Source organism: Trichosurus vulpecula, chromosome 3, assembly GCF_011100635.1.
Source record: "Trichosurus vulpecula isolate mTriVul1 chromosome 3, mTriVul1.pri, whole genome shotgun sequence".
NCBI classification, from domain to species: Eukaryota; Metazoa; Chordata; class Mammalia; order Diprotodontia; family Phalangeridae; genus Trichosurus; species Trichosurus vulpecula.
The window spans coordinates 408667146-408692200 of NC_050575.1; the positions used below are offsets into that span (position 1 = coordinate 408667146).

The 25055-nt window shown below is 40.2% G+C and overlaps 1 protein-coding gene across 1 annotated transcript; it reads left to right on the forward strand.

The window, feature by feature from the left end:
• Positions 1-2558: 2558 nt before the first annotated feature.
• On the forward strand, positions 2559-24717 carry LOC118844666 (zinc finger protein 829-like). Its single transcript, XM_036752605.1, has 5 exons — positions 2559-2684; positions 3907-4002; positions 17876-18442; positions 19066-19232; positions 23229-24717. Exons 1-4 carry the CDS (start codon positions 2561-2563, stop codon positions 19107-19109), a joined length of 831 nt encoding a protein of 276 aa, XP_036608500.1. The 5' UTR covers positions 2559-2560; the 3' UTR covers positions 19110-19232; positions 23229-24717.
• The last annotated feature ends 338 nt before the right edge of the window (positions 24718-25055 follow it).

Consider the following 25055-nt stretch of genomic DNA (forward strand, 5'->3'; position numbering starts at 1 on the left):
TTCCCAAATGGGGAGGGGCCTTCCTTTGACAGACATCAGGTGAGTGGTCAGTCTGATTTCAAGACTGGGTGAAGGAAGGACACCAGCATTTTTTATCAACGACCTACTAAGTGCCAGACACTGAGTTAAGCACCTTCCCAATATCTCACTGACCCTCACAACCAACCTTGGAAGGTAGGTACCATTATCCCCATCCTATTTTTATTTATGTAGTCTGGAATATTTGGAGGAAAACATTTTTTACCTCATTTTAAAATTCATCATATTTTTACATCAGAAATTAGCCATCTCTCCCTTCCCTTTCTGCCACACACCGCTCCACCCCCCCACTGAGAAAGCAAGAAAAACGATATTCTGTTGCAAGAATGAATGTAGTCAACCTAAAGAAAATTTCTCAATTGTTATAGCTAAAGAAAATTGTATCAACCAGTACTTAGAGTGTCAGCCCTCTATCAAAGGGTAAGCAACATGTTATCATGACTCCTCCGGAAATGACTGGTGATCAGAGGAGGAGGGGAGGGGAGAGCAGAGGAAGGGAGAGGAGAGGGAAAGAGAAGAGAGGAGACGAGATGGGAGGGGAAGGGAGGGGAGGGGAGGGGAGAGGAGACATAGGCAGCATGTTTCTTTGGCCCTCTGGAGTCTTGATTGGTCTCTATGCTAATTCAAGGTCAATGAAATAATATCCCATTACATTTGTTAAACTTATTTATTCATCTATACTGCATTAATGAATTATCCTTTGGATTCTCTTTCTATCCACCTTGAAAAGAATTATAAAAATTATGAAAATTGAATTTGTTTTGTTTATACTTAATCCCTCTGATAATCTATCCTTCTAATTCCCTCTCCTTTCTCTCCTTTCCCTCCTTTTCACTACTGAGTAAAATGTATTTCTACAGGTAATTCTGTGTTGCTCATGTTCTTCCTTCCTTTGACTAAAGGACTAAGGTTCAGGAATCAATCACATGTTCCCCCACTCCACTCCCACTTCCTTGTTTGTATAGATATCTAATTATGCCCCATCATTATATGAGATAATATTTCCTAACCATCCTTTCCATCCACCCACCTTAGTGTATTCCTCTTCCTCTCTTTCCACCTTTTCCTTAAGATCAAGATATAGCGGAAGCTTAGCTCTTGTGAGCAATGCAAGGACCTAAAACAATTCCAAAAGACTCATGATGTAAAATGCCATCCACATCCAGAGAAAGGAATATGGAGTCTGAATGCAGATTGAAGCAGACTATTTTTTCTCTTTTTTGTTTTTTTTTAATTTCTCATGGTTCTTCCCATTCATTTTAAGTCTTCTATACAACATGACTAATGTGAAAATAAGTTTAATAAGAATGTATATGTAGTGCCTATATCAGATTGCAAACTGTCCTGGGATGGGGATGGGAAAGGGGAGGATGGTGTAGAAAATTTAAAACTTATGGAAGTGATTGTTGAAAACAAAAAGTGAAGGAAGTAATTAAAAAAAAAAGATTCTGGATCTCCTTTTCTAATTGGTTGACTTTCTTTTCATAATCTTGTTTCCCTTGCATTGTTCTTATTCTACTCCTCAGTTTTTGCTCAACCTTTCTCATTTGATTTTTCAAGTCTTGTTTAAATTCTTCCATAAATCCTTTTTAGCAGGTGACTATTTGACATTATTGGTTTTAGTAGCCTCCTCTGAAGAATAACCCTGATCTTCTCTACTCGCATAGCAATGCACTATAGTCGGATTCTTTCTCCTCTGGCTGTGCATTTTTTTGTAATAGTTTAATTTTTGTAATCACCTCTAGTCCTGGGGTTGGGCTATGATGCCTCTGGCCTCAGATCCTCCTTCTGTTCTCCCTTCTGACCTCAAACCCAAACCAAGACCTGCAGCCTCCGGTAAGTACCCACAGCCCCACTGCTTCTGCACTCACAAGATAAGCTATTTTGTCTATAACAGCTTCATACCCAGAGTGATCTTAAGCCCTCTATGTAATTACAGGTAAAGCTCCTTCACTTGTGGGAACCCTCTCATACCACTCTGTACAGTCCAGATTCTGATTAATATCTTTTTAGAATGCTCTTCATATTTCCTTCTAGATAAAACTTTATTTCAGCCATTCAGGAAACAAACTAGATCTTTTCCTTTACTTTGTTCTCTTTTCAGTGATCATATTTAATATTCACGCACTGCTACCTACCATCTTCTCATAGACTTTTTTAAGAATATATATCACTTATACCGGTTCAATAAGGAAGAAATTTCACGTTACTCCTTCTCTCTTTTTCTTTCACCAATGAATCTGCCTCAGATAGAACACACATTCTCCCTGATTCTACAAGGAGACACATTCCATAATCAGACATTTGTCAGCCTTATTCCAACTGATGATATAAAGTGCTTTTCTCAAAATTTCATCAGGATCTTACTGACTAGTTTCAAAAGTTGACTCTGACACTCATAAAGAGGATGATCTTTGGGCAAATCCCTTCTGTGAGCTTCGACTTCTTCCTATAAATTAATGGGGATTTGACCCTGAAGTATCTTTCAGCTCTAATTCTACAAACTTTGATGATGTAGGAGATGGTGACATTTAAGAATGTGGCTGTGGACTTCACTCAGGAGGAGTGGGACCTCTTGGACCATCCTCAGAAGGAGTTGCACAAGGAAGTGATGGTGGAGAATGCCCAGAATCTGCTCTCCCTGGGTAAGGACACTTCCCTGCTCACTCTGAGTCCGCAATCAAAGGGAATGTCTTCATTCTCTAGTGTGCAGACTTTGGAGCATCTGTCAATTATTAGAGAAAGTGTATATCTCCTGTGTCCAAGCCTGGTTTTCCTATAGAAAGTCTTTGCGCTGTGTGATAGGAAGCTGAGGGTTTCCTTTCTTGCTCCTGATGCAGTTTCTTACCAATTCTAGTCATCTTCAGGTCAAAGCTCCAATCAGTGTGGAAGAATCTCAGACATGGAACTAATCCCAGAGGTTATTTGGTCTAACCTCTGCCTGAATTTTGATGCCAAATCGCAGAAAACTGCCCAGGCAGCTTTTCCTTGCAGCCCCTCCCTCTTTGGGATGGGCCTAATATTTGGAATATTCTTCTATTTAACAAGCATACATTGTGGCTGGTGTAGGAGGTTTGTCATTAATCTTCCTTCATGTTACCCTAAGCTTCCAGCACAGATGGTGTGAAAGGAAGGGAAGGCAATAAGCATTTACCTTCACTTGCTATTTGCCACAAGCTGGCCCAAGGGCTTTCTTTACAATATTATGTCACTTCATCCTCATAATAACCTTCCAGAGTAGGTGATATTATTATGCCCATTTAACCCTTGAGAAACTGAGGCAAACGGAGGTTAAGTGGCTTGTCCAGGGGCACACAGCTACTAATTGTCTGAGGCTACATTTAAAGCCAGGCAGTCCTGACTCCAGGCCCAGGGCTCGCTCTACTGCACTAGCAGCTGCCTCTGATTTCTAGACAATGGAAACCATGCAATGAGTCCATCCTTTCATGAAGAAGATGCACAAGATTAAATTCTCTGACTCCAAAGGGGTTCCAAGGTTTTCTCCCTGACCTCTCCCCAGAACCCCCAAAATTAATGCTATGGAAAATATCCTTCAGGATTCCTGGGAACCACCTGGGGTCATTGCCTGCATGCCACTCTGGATGCCAGGAATAACTGAGACTGACTGAGAAATAGTATTTGGACAAACCAGGTTGAGTTCGCCAGTAGAAGACTCTCAGCCAAGGAGACAAACACCCCCGGATGAATAGTACACACTGTTTATATAAGTTTCAGGGAGTGAGGAGCCAGGTAGGGGGACTGGGCAAAGGATGATTCTTCAAGGTCCCTGTTACTTGGGCTTGTGGCTTATCTGACCAGTTTTGAATTTCTCCCCATTCTCATCCCTAACTGATTCCCCATGCCCAGGGCTTCCAGTTCCCAGAGAAAATGTGATCTCCTATTTTGAGCAAAGGGAAGCACCATGGATGCTGGAGCAAGAAGGCCTGAGGAGCCTCTGTCCAGGTGAGTGAGGTGAAAGCAAGTATATGAAAGCTGTGATTATGAGAGGCTGCTATGTGTTGTGGTTAAGGAAGTGCTAGATTTGGGGGCAGGAAGGCCTGCCTTGGAATTCTTTTTCAGATATTTTTATTAACAGTGTCACCCTGGGCCAGTGTCTGAACCCTGGTGTGATACCTGAGTAGCCAGCTATTGCTAGAAAAACCCTGCCCCCAGCCCCTAACTGCAAACCCCAGTCTGCATAAGAAAAAAACCAGACTGAGGTCCGAGTGTCCCGGGCCCCTAAGATATTCCCATGGAATGTAAGCTAATTACCAGGAAAGCCTAACGATCTTCCTTTAACTAACTGAGTTGGCTTGGAGACAACTTTATCTCTTGTCTCAACAAAACCCAGCTGGACCATCGCTCCCGGTCTGCCTATGGCCTTGAAGGATGAAAGCCTCAGCCCCGGATATTCCTTTGAATTATGTGATTGCTCCTAGCTCTTATCTCATGCTCCCGTGGGATGTATGGCAAATTGGACGAAGAGATCCTGGGTTGTAATTCAGTCAACACTTAAGTCAGCTATCTGATATATTGTATTTACAATCTATTTAGGAGGTTCCTTTTATGTATCATGATCATCAAAGTAAAGTTAACAAAGGCTTACTGAGCCTGCCAAAAATAACATATGTAAGTTTCAAGAGATAACTAACATCTGTACTTAGATTTTTGTATAAATACTGCTTCTTCACTGGCATCAGGAGCCGTTTTGATTTGGGAGACTCTATTTCCCCGAACGGTCGCCGGCTAATAAACTTCTCCATTTAAAACTTAAACTCTTGTCGTGTGTCTCACTCGCTTCTGGTAGAACATTTTGGAGGCCCCAGCGAGATGAGGAGGTATTCCGTGTTACCGCCCTGGAGACACACACAGAATTCCGGACCTCAACAGGGAGTCTCTGCCCCCGATCCACCTTCTCTCACTTCAGAGGGCCGGCTCCTGGGGATTTCTATTCCTAGGACTCTGATGTGGGGAGACGGTCTCGGAGAATGGGCTCTTTGCTGACTCGTCCCTTTTCGGCCTTCGGAGAAGATCTGGTTTCAAATCCTCTAGAGGTAAGGTTCTGTTCTGTTCTGGGCTAGCCACTCTGGTCTCTGTTACCACGACACCCCTGAAGAGGGGAAGGTGGGCAGAGTGGAAGAGCTGAGACGTCAGCCTCTTCCTGCTGGGGTGTGGGGAGATTGGGGGTCCTATCCCTAAGGAGGAAATCTGGTTCACTTTTCTTTCCTCTGAGGGGACCTGTTTAGCCCTCAACCAACTCATGCCATCTGGTCTTCTGTTTTGTGTTGGGTGTGGGGAGATTGAGGGTCCTATCCCTAAGGAGGAAATCTGGTTCACTTTTCTTTCCTCTGAGGGGACCTGTTTAGCCTTCAGTTCGATCCACACTGTGTCTTTTTGTTACGTTTTGAGTTCGTCTCTGTTCGTGTGTCTATGTCAAATTGTGAAATGTCTATGTTTTGTTAAAATCTGAAATGCAGGCAGCCAGAGATTTCAGGCTGCAACTAGGGAAACAAAGATTTTTTCTCCCCTTGTGGTTCTATTTGTGGCCGAATTAGAGCTACAACGGAAAGAAAAAGGGTTAAAATTTTGGCAAATTCTGGGTTTTAATTGTTAAAAAGTTTGGAAATTGGTTAGTTGAATTCCGGGAGAGGGAATTCCTGAAATTGTAAATTCATTCCAGGAGCTCCTCTTGCTGAAAAACACCTCCTCCTAATGAATGCCTTCTGGCTAAAACCTCTGTTAAAGTTTTCTATGGGACTCTCGCATTTGTCTTTGTCCCTGATCACAGTTAGGAGGGAATCTTTTCCCTTAGATTCTAGTGCAAAAGTTTTCTTTAGGAGTAAGCGAGGAGTGAAGTTTACTTCGTTGAGATTTTTCACCATTGTTATCCTGTTTCAGGGCTGCAGTAAAAGTTAGAGCAGATAAAACAAACTCCTCTCCTCTCAGATCAGATTAGAAGAACGCAGGAGGGCTGTAGGGAAAACTTAAATCACCCTTCCCCACCCGGTAAAAAGGAGAAGAAGGACAGAAATTCACAGACTAACAGTCAGTCCTGTGCCCCTGGGTAGCCCATCCTTTTTGGCAAAGCTTGGAAATGCCATCCAGGTCCTTTGCATCTTGCCCACTCTGTCCTCAGAAGCTGCAAACTGCCCTAGGCTCAGTAACTTCTGCGGTCGTGGGGGAAGGGCAAGGTAGATGGATTTGGACTTTCTGCCTCCCAGAATTGTCACCATTGGGATACCAGCTTCTGCTCTAGGTAACTTCACATTTTTGTTCCAATTGCAAACTGTATTTTAATCTCTGTTTGACCTGTTTCCTGATTTGCAAAGGGAAATAATAATGATGGTTGTTTATATTTTAGACACAACATTATTATCTCTCTCTGATTTCATGTAATTGTTAACCTTTGAAGTAGTTTTTTGGATACCAAAATAATAAGTTGAATAATTTCTATATGTGATAAAATTTGGAACTGTTATATGTGGTTGTAACAAGTGAATAATTAATAATACTGATATTAACCATGAGAACACACTTTCCATGTGAGAAAGTTTTTATGAGCATATATCTGGTGGTTTAAAGACGAGATGGAAGATTCTCTGTGCATAGAGGTTTAGAAATTTGCTCACCTAAATTGATGAAATGGGCTCTGAATTAAGGGGTGGTTAGATTCTAAAAATAATAAAAGCTGGGAGAGTATGTAATTGATTATTCACTTGAAATGTTTGAGGTACTTTGGGTCAAGAATTAGGAAAGAAAGAGAAAACTTGTATGGGGAAATTTAGGCGGGGGGGGGGGGGGGGATGTTGCTCCTGGCCACATCCCTCCCCCCACCCTCCACATTGAAAGACTGTGGAAGCTGAAGCTAAAAGAAACTTGTTACCTGATGGAGAATATACAGTTAAATAAATAAAGTGTATTTAAGATATTAATGTATTGATATATGTTATGCATGTATATTAATATATTAATATAGAAACACCAGAAGTAATAGGATCAATAATTCCTATATGTGATAGTCTGGAATTGCAATCTGAAATTTATTGTTTTTGTACTTCTAACATTATATTTCTAAAATTCTTAGATTTTGTAATTTGAAAAGACTATTATGCGATTTTAATCTGAGTTAGATATATGTAAATTGAGTGCTCTTAGAGGATGTGATGAGAATTTGGTAGTTTTAAACTATCATATTTGGTTTAAAATGTACTTACCTAGACAGAAATGAGTAGTTCAAACTTTACACACATAATAATGTTTAGGGCTTAAAGTTGCATTAGGTTAAGAAGCTGGACAATTGCTGTAACTTAAAGAATTATAAACTTCCAAGTTTTGTCTTTATTTAAAAGGAAGTTCAATTGAAATTGTTTTTGCTATAAGTCAGGAATTTGTGCAGAGGCCTTTCGGGTTCTCTTGTGAACTGTTAAAATATGGTTTTATAAACAGTAATGTTTTCTTTTACTATGCTAAGAGTATTGGGCCTTAGAAATTAAGAATGTTACCACTAGTGGTTACGAACCAGATCTGATTTGCTTATCCAACTCAGTTATGATCACTAGATTGGTAATTAATTAGAATCTGTTTCAAGTTTTAAATACATGATAATTGCTTGTGGTGTACTTATTTCTAAATTTGTTATTATATACAAATTGGTTAACATCGCATTACCTATGCTGTTAGAAAATAATTTCTCTCATAATCTGGATGTTGTTAGATTAAGAATTGTACTTAATTAAGAAATTGAGGTTGTTAACTGAACTGAGGACGTTTAGATATTCAATCTTGTGAAAGTTTTCAGGATAGAGAGATTCCTATGGACAAAGTTTTTAAAGGTCCTGGTAAACTTTGTTATTGTAATAAAAGCTAACTTAATTGGGTATAGAAACTAAGTGTTATCCCCATTACAACATCTTTTTGACTAAAGGATTTTGTGATATCTAGAAATTTTATAATAACAAAGAATTTAGTTGTTATAATACTTTGAAAATATAGGAGTGTGATTTTGAAGCCCGTATCATCTAAAGATACATGTTTATGTATGTTAATCTGGAGGTTTATGGACTAATTGGTGATGGCACTTTGGGAATATGAATGAATCCAAATGTTTAAAGGTTATTTTGCTTTAAGAAGGGAAAATACTTTTAAAATGCTCCGTAAAATCTTTTCATATGATTTTCAGAAGGCCTGCTGAATTTCCACCTGTAAGCAAATTGGTTGCAGTTCAAACCTGCAGTTTTCCAAGTTCTGGGTGAGAACCTTATCTGTAGAAGTCTTGGGAGGGTGGTTAAAGCATGGCCCATTCAATGTCTTATTCTACATTTTTGAGTAAAGAGGCAGTCTGCACTCATCCCCCTTTAGTTTAAATAAGAAGAAAGAGTTCTACTTTTGCTCACGTGTCAGAAGGGAAGAAAGGGGGAGGGGCAACAATTACTGGGATTTGAGTTTTTACTGAAAGAAAGAACAGTAGGGGTCTCAAACCTGGCTTTTTAAAGTCAGCAAAGGTGATGTTTTTAGGATAAGATTAGGTTTCGAGGAGGATGTGGGTCTTAAAGATACAGTTCTTATTAGTAAAGCTTGCCATCTAATGGGAAAGAACCCACCTCAGGGGGAGATGATGTGGCAGATCTCTTTAATCAGAAATAAGCAGGTAGTGACAAAAGGGAAGTTATCTGCCAGAATCTGTTACCATTGTGAAAGAAGTTGTTTTTAAAAAATGGGAAATTGGATAAATGCAAATATGTAAAATCTTGTTGTTTTAATCAAATGACTGGTTATATTGGTACTCTTCTATAGTCAAATGAAAGATAATATGGTTTCTAAAGTGTTAATGAGAATAATTAGAAAGGGAAGAGAAGTTTTATGATGTAGGGTTGCATCATTATCCCATAGACTAAGGCTGGGATTTTAAAGTTGTATTGTATTTATGCGAGATAGAGTTCTTGGATGTTGTGAGGTGATTTAAGAGCAATTGGGTATTGACACAAATAGTGTAATTAATTACTGCGACTAAATCAGAGACATCTTCAGTTTAGGTAAACAATTCTAGAGGTATTTTGGAAAATGTTTTTGTGATTTTAAGCGAGAGTTAGAGCTTAACAATGTGTATAAGACTCAATTCCTGAAGTGTTCCTTTTTTCCTCCAGAAGGAATTAACAGGGACAAATCCATCAACTTGTGAGGTCAGTCATTAACCTCTTTTGTTTGTTTAAGCAAACTGGAATGGGATTCCAGTATACACAGTTATGTCAGTAAAAAGTACTAACTTATGAGTTGTTTTGTGTTATGGTTGTAACGTAAAGGGACACTGAGTAATAGGTTGGAAAGGTAAATAAAAGCTTGAGGGGATACAAAAGGCAGATGAGAGAGTTAGGGGACAAATGGGAGTTAGCTAAGCCTCCCCTGTCCTGAGAATGATAGTTTCAGATGGTTTTAGCAAGTTAGGAAAGAGTGTGAGGAAGTATTTAGAAGCTGGAAATGTTATGTAGCTTGATTTGATAATTATTAGCTCAATGAAATTTGGGCAGTCTCATGTGAAGGATATTTATTTGCTATTTAAGATTTTATGGGACTACAATTTAATATTGTTTTAAGCTCTGATTACAGGTTTAGGTCACGTGAAGTCAGTGGTAGTATGGCGGGCATTGCAAGCTGAGAACTTGAAAGGTCTGTGCCTGGGAAAAAGTCTTGAAGACGACCTTGGACACAGCCTAGGTAGGATCTTCCTGACTCTATTTCCCAATTCTGCTATTTCCTTTCTGAAAAGGAAAGTCTCCACCTGATTACTCCTAAGCCCAGCTTTCAGCACCTGGTGACTATAAGATTGGCTATCAGATATGACTCATGCCTGGAATCAAACAGAGCTGAAGAAGTTCTTTCCTTTTGTTAAGATATATGACATAGTCCCTCATTTCTTTCATAGCAAATTTATATTAACAAGAAGTTTTGTAAGCACTATGCTAAATCTATTAGGTAATAGAAGAATATTGAAATATTTCTGAGTTATTATAATAGGATACAAGTATGACTAGCTTACAATTTTAACCTATGTTCATGGCCAAATAAAACATTGAAATAATATAGGGATAACATCCTCCAAAAGGGAAAAATGATTAGGCAAAGCAAATAAGGCAAAGATGTAATGTGATCAATGTCTAACAGAACGAAGGGATAGCAAATTTTGAAAAAGGCAATTCCCCTAAGAATTATATACAGATGTGTATGGCTGGCTCCATACTTTATCAATTCTGGAAATTCGAGCTGATAAGTATGTTTTGGTAACAAGATCTTAAATGTGGATTTTTGCACAAGGAAATTGTATAAGATATTGTTACAAGTGAAATTATATCTCCTTTGTAAGGTATCTGTCTGATGATTTTAAAAGGAAGATGAGTTCAATTTATGGTTGGACTTTCATATTTTAAAGGATTCTTATACCAGGTACAAAATTTAGGTAAGGACAGAAACAGTAGATGATATATGAACTGAAATACTCTGAAGTTAAAGGAAGGGGAACCAAATTTAAGTGATTGTACTAAGTTATATTAAGTTAGAATTGTTTGAGAATTTCTAGATCTGAACCAGAGAAGCAGAATTCTCTTTTACTATCTAGGTATTGTATTTATTTGAACTTAGCCCTGTGTGGCTGGGACCTATGTTGTGCTGTTTTTCTCTCAATTATCAAATCATATGTATTCTGGAAGCTCCTATCAGATCTGACTACTTCTACAGCTGCCAACTTGTGGATGGACTCCTTGATCCTTCTGTCACATCTGCCCCTGATCCCAAGTGGACATCTGAGCCCATAGGACACCTTGCCCTCCTGTTTCAAAGGAGCCTGAAGGGGACAGCAACAGACGCAGGCAGCCCCTCCCGAGACTCTGGACCAGAACCTGTACGAAGGACAACTCTCTTTCTGAGTCCCTCGCGTTCCCAAGACTGTTTACTTGTACCTTTGGTGTCTTTAGCTTATTTTATTTAAGTTCTCTAGTTTCCCCATTGTGCTCCCTACTGATCCCCCTTGCAACTTGCTCCCCCTGCTTGTTTACAAGTGGTTTATAATTACTGTCCATCTCTGGGGATGTCCAAACACAGAAAGAAAAAAAAACCTGAATCCACCTAGATAAGGATTTTTAGAACTTTTAAGGTAGAGTTTTTTTTTTCCATACCTTAATTGGTCTTCAGGCGAAACCTTCAGTTTGCCTTTGACCAAAAGGGGGAAATGTGGAATGTTTTATACCATTTTGTAGCCTGAATTAATGAGTAACTGGAAGAAGATCCAGGACCTGGGCTTCTTTGTTCTCTAAACTTTGCTCAGGAAATACCCCTACCTCTGTTGACAAGGCCAGATCAGACTTACTTAAGGATATTTTTCCCTTGTTAGCCATTGAGGGATGAGACCCTAATCATGAGAGGAGTACCTTGCTTAAATATTTTACAGGTATATACTTTAACTGACCCTTGTCAACACTCTTGTCTTTACAAACTTTTCACTTGGCATGTTGATGAAGGGAGAGCACCGGCTTTGGGAGTCCTAACGCAGTCCTTAGTTGCCTAAGCCAGTTGCCTGTTTAAAAGAACAGTTGGACTCCCTGGCTGTTGCGGCCACTCTAATTGAAGAAGCTTCTGAATTTCTACCTGAGCCTTGCCCTCTATTGTTACTTTATGCATGCCTTCAGTTACTTCCCAAACCCCTGCTTTACAGGATGCGTTTAGGGAATTTTTACTGCAAGTTTTTCACCTGGCACTAGCCTAAGCTGATATTGAGTGATTTTCAGGGGACCAATGTCCCCCCTGGCTCACCACCCTGCTAGCACTTTGGCTGGCCCCCCCTCATTTTATTGATCCTGTCTGTAACTATAGGTTCCTGATTACTTTCTCATATCCCCAACCTTATTCGTTCTCATGTTAATTCTGTCCCTGTCTTAGTGGCCCAAACCTCAGGTGCTCTGAATCAAGTCATTCCTTTTCAAATATTTGAAATGTTCCATAAAAGAAGTGGGAGATGTGATACCTGAGTAGCCAGCTATTGCTAGAAAAACCCTGCCCCCAGCCCCTAACTGCAAACCCCAGTCTGCATAAGAAAAAACCAGACTGAGGTCTGAGTGTCCCGGGCCCCTAAGATATTCCCATGGAATGTAAGCTAATTACCAGGAAAGCCTAACGATCTTCCTTTATCTAACTGAGTTGGCTTGGAGACAACTTTATCTCTTGTCTCAACAAAACCCAGCTGGACCATCGCTCCCGGTCTGCCTATGGCCTTGAAGGATGAAAGCCTCAGCCCCGGATATTCCTTTGAATTACGTGATTGCTCCTAGCTCTTATCTCATGCTCCCGTGGGATGTATGGCAAATTGGACGAAGAGATCCTGGGTTGTAATTCAGTCAACACTTAAGTCAGCTATCTGATATATTGTATTTACAATCTATTTAGGAGGTTCCTTTTATGTATCATGATCATCAAAGTAAAGTTAACAAAGGCTTACTGAGCCTGCCAAAAATAACATATGTAAGTTTCAAGAGATAACTAACATCTGTACTTAGATTTTTGTATAAATACTGCTTCTTCACTGGCATCAGAAGCCGTTTTGATTTGGGAGACTCTATTTCCCCGAACGGTCGCCGGCTAATAAACTTCTCCATTTAAAACTTAAACTCTTGTCGTGTGTCTCACTCGCTCCTGGTACAACACTGGAGCCTCATTTTTCCCAGGGGGTTAGACTCCATGGCCTTTCAGCTCCCTTCCAGGGATAAATTTATCATGTTATAAGAAGTTACCATTTGGAATCTGGGGAATGAAATCTCCTAAAAGTGCCAAAGGGGGTTAGATGCTCCAAGATGAGCTCTTTCTTAGAGCTTCTTCAAACCCACAAACATTTATTAAGATCTTGCTGCATGCCAGGCCCTTTGCTATGCATTGGAGTCATTAAGAGATGCAAGGGTAGTCCTCAGCACTCCTGATTTCACAGTCTGGTGAACAGGCCAACAATTGTGTAGAAAGCCAGTATGGACAGCTTAAATTAGAGCTGGGCAAGGGGGGAAGGCCCTAAAGTGGGGAAGACTAGGAAAGGCTTATTGTGGAAGGTGAGCTCTAGCTGGGTCTTCAGGGAAGCCAGGAGGAGTATTCTAGGCAAAAGGGATGGTGAGAAAAACCCAAGGAGTCAGGAGATAGAGTGTCCTATTCACAGAATAGAAAGGAGGGCCATACCACTGGATTATAGCAAATACGGTGGGGGACAGGGTGAAGAAAGACTGGAAGAGTGGGACATGGAGAGGTGATTAAGTGCTTTATCATCAACCCTAGGGATGATTTTACATTGGATCCTTTTGCTGGAGAGTCAGAGGAGATTGTTGAATGGGTCATGACATGATCAAGTGAGAGCTTTAGGAAGATGACCTCGACAGCTGGGTGGAAGACTGACTGGATTGGGGGGAGATGAGGCAGCCAGAATAACCAGCAGACTCTGAAATACCTCAGGGGTGAGGTGACTGGGGCCTGAACCAAGACAGTGACAGTGCTGGGAGAGAAGGGGGTGTGTGGGAGAGATTTCCCCCAAATGAAATCCTGGAACTTTGCTCCAGAGTGAATATGGGGCCAGGAGTGTGAATGTGTGAGAGTCAATGAGGACTGCATGACACTTCATCTCTGAGCCTGGACTGTTGAGGATGCCTTGGATAATATTACGAATGTAAGGAGATGGGAGGTTTGTAGGAAAGAGAATGAGTTTCATTTTGCATGTGGTAAAAGGAGGACCAGGAGAGAGGAGAGTCACTAAAGCTTAGAGAGGAGAGTATCGAGGAAAAGGGGTGACTGACAGTGCCAAACCCTGCAGAAAAGTCAAGAAGGAGCATCAAGAAATGGCCATCGAATTTAGGAATTTCAGGATTGTCGCTAATTTTAGAGGAATAAGTTTCAGTAGAAGAAGAAAGTTGGGAGCCAGACTGCAGAGAGTTTCAAAGAAAGCAAGAAAAGAGTTGGAGACACCGTTTTTAAATGGCCATCTCTAGCTATCTGACCATGAAATGGAGGAAAGAGAGAAATGGTTTTATTTGTGACAAGAGGAAAGGAGTCCTTAGTGGGGGAGAGAGTGAAAATAAGTGAAAAAAATGCAGATTCTGGGGGAAGAAGGTACCAAGGTTGAATAGGGATTGAATGCAATTATTTACATACCTAAAGTAATTTGCTTTAGCAAGAAAAAGGATCAACTTTTTACCTGATACTGAGCCCAAAAATGAAAAGAATGCATCTGAGGAATGTGAGATAAGAATTTGATAGCCCTGGATAAATGTCCAGCTTTTACTATGAAATAGGAGGCCAAGAAGGTGTCCATGGGTGGGATGGGCGGGGGGGGGGGGGGGGGGGGGGGGGGGGGGGGGGGGGGGGGGGGGGGAAGGAGCCTTAAGGGAGCCTTGGGGATGAAAGAAGATTTGGAAAAGCTGCTCTGGTGAGTGGCATAGGGAATTAGGGAGATGTCAAAGGATTGTTTTGCTACAATGAGGGTGCAGCTGAGATTGTGCAGCCTACATTTGTAGTGGACCAAGGCAGCTTGCTTTCGTGGTTTTCTCAGTCTCATCCAGTAGCACATTTGGAAGTAACCCAAGGCTAGACTTTGCATAAATCATCAGCCCAAGTCCCTTTTTTTTACCTCTGTGGCTCAGTCTCTGTCCCATTCTTGGAGAATCATTGGCCAGGTTCATGTAGGTGATGACCACTTCCTTTTAGGGAGCTGAGAGGTACAGACTTGAAGTTGTCCTCTGGTATGAGACAATTCAGGAGCTTAGAAAGATGCCTCTGTGGTCTTCAGTGTTGGGTCTGGTCAGGTTCCATCAGGGTTAGCACCTAACAAAGGTCGCTACTTATAGGTGAGTGGGTGCAAGAAAGAGAGATAACCATCATGGAAGTGAGAACATGCTTAAATAACTAGGAGAGGGACCAGAATGCAGTGACTGAGTTAGAGGCTGGGGCCTGCTGTCAGCCCTGGGCCCTTTCAGGCAATCAGTAAAGACTGATTGAGCACCTTGTGTTTTAGGCACTGTGCTAGGCTCTGAGGGTACAAAGAAAGGCAAAAGAAAGTCTCTGCTGTTAAGGAGCTCCCAGTATAGTATGAAAACATGGAGACAGTTGGAGAAGAAGGAACAGAAAATGAACCTCACTCTTAGTTGATCTACTTGAAAAGAGACTGTTTTGGAATGGAAATACATTTAGTTCAATAGGGAAATGAGAGAATTCAAGAAGTGAGAATAATCACAGTCTGAGAAGGAGAACAGAATTGGCAAGAAATAGTCTAAAATTAAAATCATAGTGATAAAAATAATAGCTAGCAACTACAGTCATATGAATTAATACTCTAAATCTGTATTGATCAGAGAAATGCAAATGAAAACAACACTGAGGTACTACCTCACACCAATCAGTGGGTAACATCACAGAAAAGGAAAATGTTGGATATTGGAGGGGATGTGGGAAAACTGGGACACCAATGCACTGCTAGTGGATTTGTGAACTGATTCAACCACTCTGGAGAGAAATTTGGAACTTTGCTCAATGGGCTATAACACTCTGCCTACTCTTTGACCTAACCACTGTTAGGTCTATATCCCAAAGATCAAAAAAAAAAGGCACAAGGACCTATTTCCACAAAAATATTTATAGCAACCCATTTTGTGGAGAAAAGAATTAGAAATTGAGAAGATGCTCCTCAATTGTGAATGGCTCAACTAGCTGTGGCATATGACTGGAATGGAGTATTATTGTGTTATAAGAAATAACAAGCAGGATGATATCTGAAAAACCTGGAAGAACTTACATGAACTGATGCATAGTGAAGTAAACAGAACCAGAAGAACATTGTACATAGCAACAGCAATATTCTAATTGCTCATGACAAGTAATGTATTAAATGACAAATGTACTTGAAGGTCAATTGCACAGATTTTTTTTTTTTTAAAGCAACGTTTATATTTAAAAGCTCCTATGTAAGGATAGGATTTCTTGGGACGTAGCTTTCTTTTTTCCACCAATGGAAAACCTACTACACTTTCCTTGAAATTCTACCCAATGCCTAATCTGTGTGGCCAAACAGTTCCTTTGAGAAGCTGACGGAGTTGTAACATCTTGATCTGGTAATTGCAGCTTTGATGAGATGTGATTACAAGGTAACCCAGGAATGAGAGGACTACTCTGGTACAGTGGCCGCCAGCTAGTGAGGGTCTATGCAGGCCTCTGATGATTGTACATGAATGTCCAAACTTCCTGCAAGTTTGGAAACAATTTGATGTTGAGTTGAGAAATGGAAAGAATATGTTGCACACAGTCCGAAGCAGTCAGAGTGTGATGTTCTCATTGCATGAACCCCAAAAGGATTTTATGCCTGACCACCATGATTTGGAATCACTGCAGAATGAAATTTATGATGGAAGTATACACACAATTGTTGTTCCATAGGATAAATATCTTAGCCACAAAATTGGGCAATTATTTAGTGCTTAAGGTACCAATGACAAATTTTGACTTCAAATCCTTTGGACTGCTTTCTAGAATCTCTAATGGTTTTGTGAACCCCTAAATGGGAAAGGGTTTCAAGAGGATTATACTGAAGCCTGCTGTCCACTTCTTTACAAAATGATGATAGATTCAAATTCATGTATGAGACACATATTTTCAGACAGAGGAAATGCCATGCATTTTTAAAGGTCTTATTATTATAAAGGTCTTATTAAAGGTTTATTATGTGGATTTTTTTTTAGTACAAATAGATTGTATTTTATAATACGATATTTTATTTTCCCCTATTAGATATTAAAACTTTTTAACATTTGATTAAATTTAAAATTCCTAATTCCTTCATTTCTTCACCTCCCTTCCATGAGATGGTAAGCAATCTTACATGGATTATACATCTGCAATCTTTATTACAAGGATTTTATTTTTATTATAGTAAGCAGAGGCATTTACAGACTTTTTTTAAAAAAGGAAGTAAGTAATCACTATCAAAATAAATTAATAGGCCGAAGGGCAGCTAGGTGGTGCAGTTGATAGAGTACCAGTTCAAATCCAACCAGAGATACTTGACACTTACTCACTGTGAGACCCTGGAGTGCCTTGCCAAAAAAAATATTTTTTTTCAAAAAAATTTAATTAGGCCAGAACAAATTCTTTTATGCTTTAGGTAAATACAAAAACCGGTACTGGTATTCTTCATGTGACCTCAAATATTGCATAGGAGAAAGAAAAGTTGTTACTATGGACATTACATTATATTTACAAATATGAGAGATCTTGAAATAATTTGAATATTTAGTATGTGTACACCAAATGGCATAATATCTGTGAAGAAAACATTGAAAGTGCAAACAATGAAAGTGAAAAGGAAGGATTCAGCGGAAGGAACTTTTCTAGTACTGTGGACAGAGCATGCCAAGTCACAGGTTTTAGTTCATGTCTCACATTAGGGATTTTGAGTCAAGTCACTGAGCCATTCTGAGCTCATGGCCTTGGTTTTTGTAGAAAGGTTGTGGGGGGTCCATGATGGTTTCATGGTTGGTCCATGATGGTCCATGATTGTGGCTGTTTCAAATGTGATAAGGATACTGCCTCTGTCAGAGGTTTGTTATAAAGATTCAGTGTAGTGAAGCTCTTTGTAAACTAAATCATCCTTGGGATGTGAGCTAAGGCTTTTTGAAATAATTGGTTCTGCCTATTTGAAGACTTTTGAAGTTTGAAGACCTTTCTCTTTGCCTGAGGAAAGAGAATGTAAAGGAGTTTATATTCTGCCAGTGAAGGGAAGGGGATATAATTATATATGTGTCTGTGTATATGTTTTCTTGCTTGTTTCTTTCAGAAGGAGAAATCAGACTTGAAGTGAAGAAGATTCCTGCAGTCCTAAACCTTTCTGCAGAAGTAACTCAGGAGCAAAGATTCATGGGTGATGGTCCCTGTGACTTCACTTGGAGAGAAATCTCTGCTCTTCATTGGAGAATCCACACTGGAGAGAAATCTTATGAATGCAATCAATGTGGAAAGGCTTTCACAGTCAGCTCCAGTCTTAGAGTACATGAGAACATCCACATGGGAGAGAAACCTTACGAATGTAATCAGTGTGGAGAGGCTTTTACACAGAGGACTCATCTTAATAAACATCTGAAACACCACACTGGAGAAAAACCTTATGAATGTAATCAGTGTGGAAAAACTTGTACAGGTGGGGCCAATCTTACCATACATCAGAGAATCCACACTGGAGGGAAATCTTATGAATGTAATCAACGTGGAAAGACTTTTGCACAGAAGGACTATCTTACCATACATCAGAGAGTCCACACTGGAGAAAAAACTTTTGAGTGCAATCAATGTGGAAAGGCTTTTACAAAGAGGGCCAATCTTACTGTACATCAGAGGATCCACACTGGTGAGAAATCTTATGAATGTAATCAATGTGGAAAGACTTTTACACGGAGGGACTATCTCACACTACATCAGAGAATCCACACTGGAGAGAAACCTTATGAATGCAATCAGTGTGGAATGGCCTTCAGAGTCAGTTCCAGTCTTAGAGTACATCAGAACATCCACACTGGAGAAAAACCTTATGAATGTAATCAGTGTGGAAAGGCTTTTAGAGTCAGCTCCAGTGTAGTTAAACATCAGAATCCACATTAAAGAAAATACCATCCATGTGTGCCTTCAGGCAAAAAGTCAGCCCTCTTATCACATCAGAGAATTCATATAAGATATAAATTTCATCAATGACATGATTGAGGAGAGGTGTGTAAATGGAGTATGGAGCTTTATGTCCTCTGTGGAACTCTGAGAAACACACATCTATCTGAAATGTGTCACACTATTGAGGGGCTAAATAAGCCATAGTTTACTGTCTATCTGTAACTTATACTCCCTTATTCTGGCTCTCCCTAGCAAGGACCATGACAATAATATTTATATAGCTCCTGGCACATAGAAGACACCAGAAAACCAGCCTCTTAACCTTTCCATTTTTCTTACAACTTTGTCATCTTCTCCTCTCTGACACAGGGACACTGGCCTCCTGGCTGACTCTTGACCAAGAACCTCCTTGATCTGTGCCTTTCCAACAGCTGTCTCTCATGCTTGGAATGGCCTCTCTCTTCACCTGGGCCTCCTGGCTTCCTTCACATCTCAGCTAAAATCTCACCTTCTGAAAACAAGCTTTTCCAGGTTATGTAAGTGCTAGAGCCTTCCATCTCAGAATGCCTCCAGTCCATACTGTAGAAAGCTTGTTTGGACACAGGTGATACAATGGTTATACCAATTGGCCTGGAATCAGGAAGACCTGAATTCAAATCTGACCTCAGACATTTACAAGCTGGGTGACCCTGGGCAAGTCACTTAACCTTGTTGGCCTCAGTTTCATCATCTGTAAAATGAGCTGGAGAAGGAAATGGCAAACCATTACACTATCTTTGCCAGGAACAGTCAGAGGTTCATTGACCTGCCCAGTGCCACAAGGCTAGTATCTGAGGGTGGATTTGAATTCAGCTCTTCCTGACTCTGAATCCAGTACACTTTGCACTAGGCTACCTAATTTCCAGATATGAAAGCTATTTTCAATGGGCTTTCAAGTGAAATAGGAATCAGGCTTCTTCTGGAAGGCAGAACTAGGAACAGGGATTTTAAATTGAGAAGAAAATTTAGGCTCGATTTCAGGAAAAATTCCTGACAATTAGATCAAAAGTATAATGGAATTGGAAGTACTGAGTTCTTAAATGAACATTTTAAAGCAGAGTCTTGATGAGCATTTAAAGGCAAATTGTAATTTAAAAATTCTTATTCATGAATGGATTTGATAAAATAGTCTCTGGTATCTGTTTCCACTCTGAAACTTTGATTCTGTGAAATACTTGAGGATGTTTCTCATGTCCCCTGCTCTCCCACTTCCACTGTTCCCTAGGCTAAATGTGCTCAATTACTAAAAAAGGCAACTAACTTCTCTGTGCATCAGTTTCCTCATCTACAGAACTAGGGAATTGTGTATTATGGCCTCTAAGATCCCTTCCAGTTCTGCATCTATGATCCTATGGATTTGCTCATATTGCTAATTGCTTTAATTGATTTTGTCATACCATGTCTAAGATTCTCTAAGTAAGCCAACTTAGCATCAACGAAAATAATTTTGCCTACATTTCCCCTGTTCATTCCCTCAGTTTTCTTGTCTTAATGCTATAGCTAGAGTTTCTAGAAGTATGTCAAATTACAGCCATGATAATGGACATCCTTGCCTTTCTTCAGTGTTTACTGGAAAGATTTTTAGTGTTTCTCCATTACATGCAATTTCAGCTCTTGAGTTTAGATAGATATGGTTTGCCATATGAAGGAAAGATTCATTTATTGTTATGATTTTAAGACTTTTTTAACCTAAAGGAATGCCATGTTTTTCAAAGGTTCCTTCTGAATTTTTCTAAATGACTCTTTTTTCCCTGCTTACTCTATTCCCAGCAGGACCATTCTGAGCAGCAGCAAACTAGCCAGACTCCCAAGATGGGAGATAGAGTCTTAAAGAGCATTTGAAATGAAGGGTCAAAATGTGTCACTCTCAAGGATGAAACACAACCCTACACCAAGAGGTCATTCCATTGACCTCAGGTACCTTGGAGTTGCACATATAATAGACAATGGAAGTTCACCCCACTCCTTGTTGTCTGCTCAGAATTATAATTAGTACAATGATAAATCCTAATGCCTGGAGCAACCTGTAAATAATCAATTGAGGCCCTTGAGGGTTTTCTAACCCAGGGCTTGCCCCAGCCCAGCCTCTGTAGAGAAGTCCTGGATGATATATCATCACTTGGTTAAGCAGATGGAGGAAAGTGGCAATGCAGAACATTGCAAAGTTGTCAACACAGACCACCATGTATCTTTCTCAGACGAAATCATGATAGTTAAGTTTTATATGATGCTTAATAGAAACAAAATACTTGCATATCCATTCTTTCATTTGAACCTTACCATAGTCATGTAAGATTGTTAGGAAAGTTTTTTTGACTTAAGACTTGTCCCAGCAGAAGAGAACCATCAGATTAGCTACAGCTCTTGTTAGTAATTATATCTCTTTAATGAGCAGAGTTCAGTGGGGAGGAGGAAGAACAGTATAAGAGAAAGTAGATGTGATGAGCTGTAGCCTTACCTAATCATAGACATGACAAAGTTAAAGGAGAGGGGAGAATTTTCTGAAGGATCTGGAAGGTTCCTCTCTCAAGAGTCAGGTAAGCTGATCTGGCAAAGCATGAGGTTCAAGAGAGCCTCCCTTAATAATAGCCAGGTGGCAAAAATACTAAATATTCAGAAAGTATCCATAAATTAGAGAATAGCTAGACAAATTTTCATATATGAATACTGTGGAATACTAGTGAATCACAAGAAGTCACAGGCACAGTTTCAGAGAAGCCTGGGAAGAATTTGTGAACTGACTCAGAGTGAAATGAGCAAAACCAGAAGTAACACCAATGTTGTAAAATGAGGGGAGAGGGTTGGGTCCTGTGACCTGTAAGGTCCTCTTGAGTTCCAAATCTGTGATCCTATGATTTCCTCTGGACTCTAAATGGTCCTGAGGGCTAACACTAGTAATGACAAAAAGCATATGAAGCTGTCTCCCTGAGAGATGGTATTACCATCATGTCCTCCTTAGCTAGCCTTCCAACTGGCTCAGAGACATCAGGGGAGCACCGTGGAATCTTTGTGTCCCTGGGATAGGATGCCAGAACAAGGACTGATAGTTTTGGAAACAGACACTGGGACACTTTGAGTACAGAAATCCAGGTGAGCAATCACGGAATTCAAGTGTTACAATTAGTGAGGTACTTCTGGGTAAGTCATTGAGAAGTGAGAAAGGGATGTTTTGTTCATAAAATTAATAAGGACATGGACATAAATAGGATATGTCAGACTAGCTTTTTTTTCCCTTTCTGACATGGTCACTAAACTGATACATTAAGTGAAATGCCAAATTACAGAATTTACCTAGAATTCAGAAAAGCATTGAATTAACTTTCTCACATTATTCTCATGGAGAAGTTGGGGAACTGTGAGCTAAGGAGAAGTTCTTTGAAGGGAAAAAAAATTAATACAATACTCTGAATTTTAGGCACAAGTCTGCCAGAAATGGTATTTATTCAGTTAACATTATTTCAAATCTAAGCACATCTACTTAGAAAGGGAAATGTGGATCCTGGGGGTGGAGCCAAGATGGTGGCTGGAAAGCAGGGACTTGCCTAAAGTTCTCCCCCAGGACCCTCCAAACACCTATAAAAATGGCTCTGAACAAATTCTAGAACTGCAGAACCCACGAAATAGCAGAGGGAAGCAGGGCTCCAGCCCAGGACAGCCTGGATGATCGCTGGGTAAGGTCCATCGCATTGTGCTGGGAGCAGAGCAGAACAGGCCCTAGCACCCCGAATCAGTGAGCTGTGGCAGTTACTAGACTTCTCAATCCACAAACACCAAAGACAACAGAGAAGGTTAGTGGGAAAAACTGCAGGGACAGAGTGAAAGGAGTTCATCGTGGGTCGTGCAGCAATGAGGCTGCTTACAGAGCATGTTAAAAAAAAAATTAAAAAAAGAAAGAAAAATAAATAAATAAATTCAAGTTAATTCAGCAAGCATAAAAAAAAAGAAAAAGAAAAGGGATAGGGTCAAGGGAGAAAATTGAATAAAGGGGGACAGGATAAGATGGAAGGAAATATAGCTAGTCTTTCACATCATGAGTATTGTGGAAGTGTTTTGCATAATGATACACATGTGGCCTATGTTGAATTGCTTGCCTTCTTAGGGAGGGGGGGGTGGGAAGGGAAGAGGGGAGAGAATTTGGAACTCAAAGAATTAAAATCACATCCTCAAAAGAAAAAGTTGTTTTTGCATGCAACTGAGAAATAAGATGTATAGGGAATGGGGCATAGAAATCTATCCTGCCCTACAAGAAAGTAAAGGGGAAGGGGATGGGGCAGGGAGTGGGGTGACAGAAGGGAGGGCTGACTGGGGAATGGAGCAATTAGAATATATGTCATCTTGGAGTTGGGGAGAGGATGGAAATGGGGAGAAAATTTGTAACTCAGAATCTTGTGGAAATCAATGTTGGAAACCAAAATATTAAACAAAAAATAAGGCCCACTCCTATCTTCCCAATCTGTGCAACATTAACCCACTTTGTGTCCTCTCTATTCTAGTAAAGCCAGCATGCCAGCTCTTCCTGCACACATCCTTCCATCACTTGTCGCCAGGCCTTTGCAGGGGTGGCTCCTTCAGAGGGCCATGCACACCCTCCCCACCTTCACTGGGCAGAATCTCCAACTTCCTTTGAAGCCCAGATCAGGCTCCACCCCACTGGTGAGGCTTCTGCCACTCCTCTCATATGAATCTTATTCCTCTTGAAATTATGCTGTAGACACCAGTTGCCTTCTCTCCAACTGAATGTTAAATTCCTACAAGGGGAGGAACTATTCAGCTATGATCTTTGAATTCACAGCTTTTTTCACATAGTAGTTGATTAAAGTTTCTGTGCAAAGATTCATGAGTCCCTGTGACTTCACTTGGAGAGAAATATGTACTGTGCATCAGAGAATCCACACTGGGCAGAAACCTTATGAATTTAATCAATGCAGAAAGACATCCACAAAAAGTTCCCATCTTGTTCGACATCGGAGATTCCACACTAGAAAGAAACCTTATGAATGTAATCAATGTGGGAAAACTTTCCTAAAGAAAAGTAAACTTGCTAAACATCAAAGAATCCACACTGGAGAGAACTCCCATAAATGTAATCAATGTGGAAAAGCTTTCAGATATAGCTACAATTGTCCTGTACATCAAAGAATCCACACTGGAGAGAAACCTTATCAATGCAACCAATGTGGAAAGACTTTCCAGTACAGCTCCAATCTTGCTCAACATTGGAGAATTCATACTAGGGAGAAACCTCATGTGTATAATCAGTGTAGAAAAGCTTTCATACAGAGGGCCAGTCTTGATCATCATCAGAGAATCCACACTGGAGAGAAGCCTTATGAATGTAATCAATGTGGAAAAATCGTCGGATGTAGAAAGAGTATAATTGAACATGGGAGAATCCACACTGGAGAGAAACCTCATGAATGCAATCATTATGGCAAAGCCTTCAGGCAAAAGTCAGCCCTTATTTCCCATCAGAGAATTTATACTAGATAGAAATCTTACACTGACATGAATGAAGAAAGGCATTCGAATGGAGTGCAGAGCTTCTTAGCAGAAAATTCACTCTGGTTGTAAGCCACCTACGGACTCAGAGTGGGAAAGCCTTCAACCAGAGATCATCTCTTACTTTACATCACAGGATTCATACCAGAAAGAAGCTTTATGAAAGTGCTTAATGGAGACATGTCTTTCTCTGGAAGATGGAGGTCACTGGTGAAGGGCTAAATTTTGTGTCTGACTATAACATAATGACGAAGTAAGGGAAAATAATTCATGCCAACCCATCAGGTTGCGAAACAGATGAAGGAAACAATAGAGTTCCTCATAAACTGCAGGATTGTGTGAAAAGAGACATTTGGATGTTCTCGAAAATAGAATGACTTGTGTCAATATTGTGTCAACTGGGGGACAATGTTTGGTGAAGGGAAGAAATCCAAGTCATTTGATGAGCAGCACCTAGATGGTTTCTCCTGACTCAGCACATACCACTAGGATGTGAATTTGAGTTAATAAATAATACAATTTGGAAATGATGGTCCTTTGATCTTTGGGATGATTTTTATGTGACTTCCAGGTTCCCTTTTGTAATCTTATTTCCTGCTAAAAATTACATACTGACTAAAAGGGGAGTGAGTGGCCAGGGGCACTAGAACAAAATACAATTTTAACAGAATCCACTCCTGGTCCCCTGACCACCATCATGTACCACCATGTCTACCGATTAAACCAAATCACAGAAAGAACAATAATCATAATAACCTCAAAGGATCCTTGCAGGAATCCTGCCCATTTTTCTGGAATAATCCAGGAGAAAAGATTACTGA

Excerpts from the sequence above, each read along its gene's own strand:
- LOC118844666 (XM_036752605.1), top strand. The coding sequence starts at position 2,561 with ATGGTGACATTTAAGAATGTGGCTGTGGACTTCACTCAGGAGGAGTGG. Across the intron at positions 2,685-3,906 it reads CCAGAATCTGCTCTCCCTGG|GGCTTCCAGTTCCCAGAGAA; the intron begins GTAAGGACACTT and ends CCCCATGCCCAG. Across the intron at positions 4,003-17,875 it reads CCTGAGGAGCCTCTGTCCAG|AAGGAGAAATCAGACTTGAA; the intron begins GTGAGTGAGGTG and ends TGTTTCTTTCAG.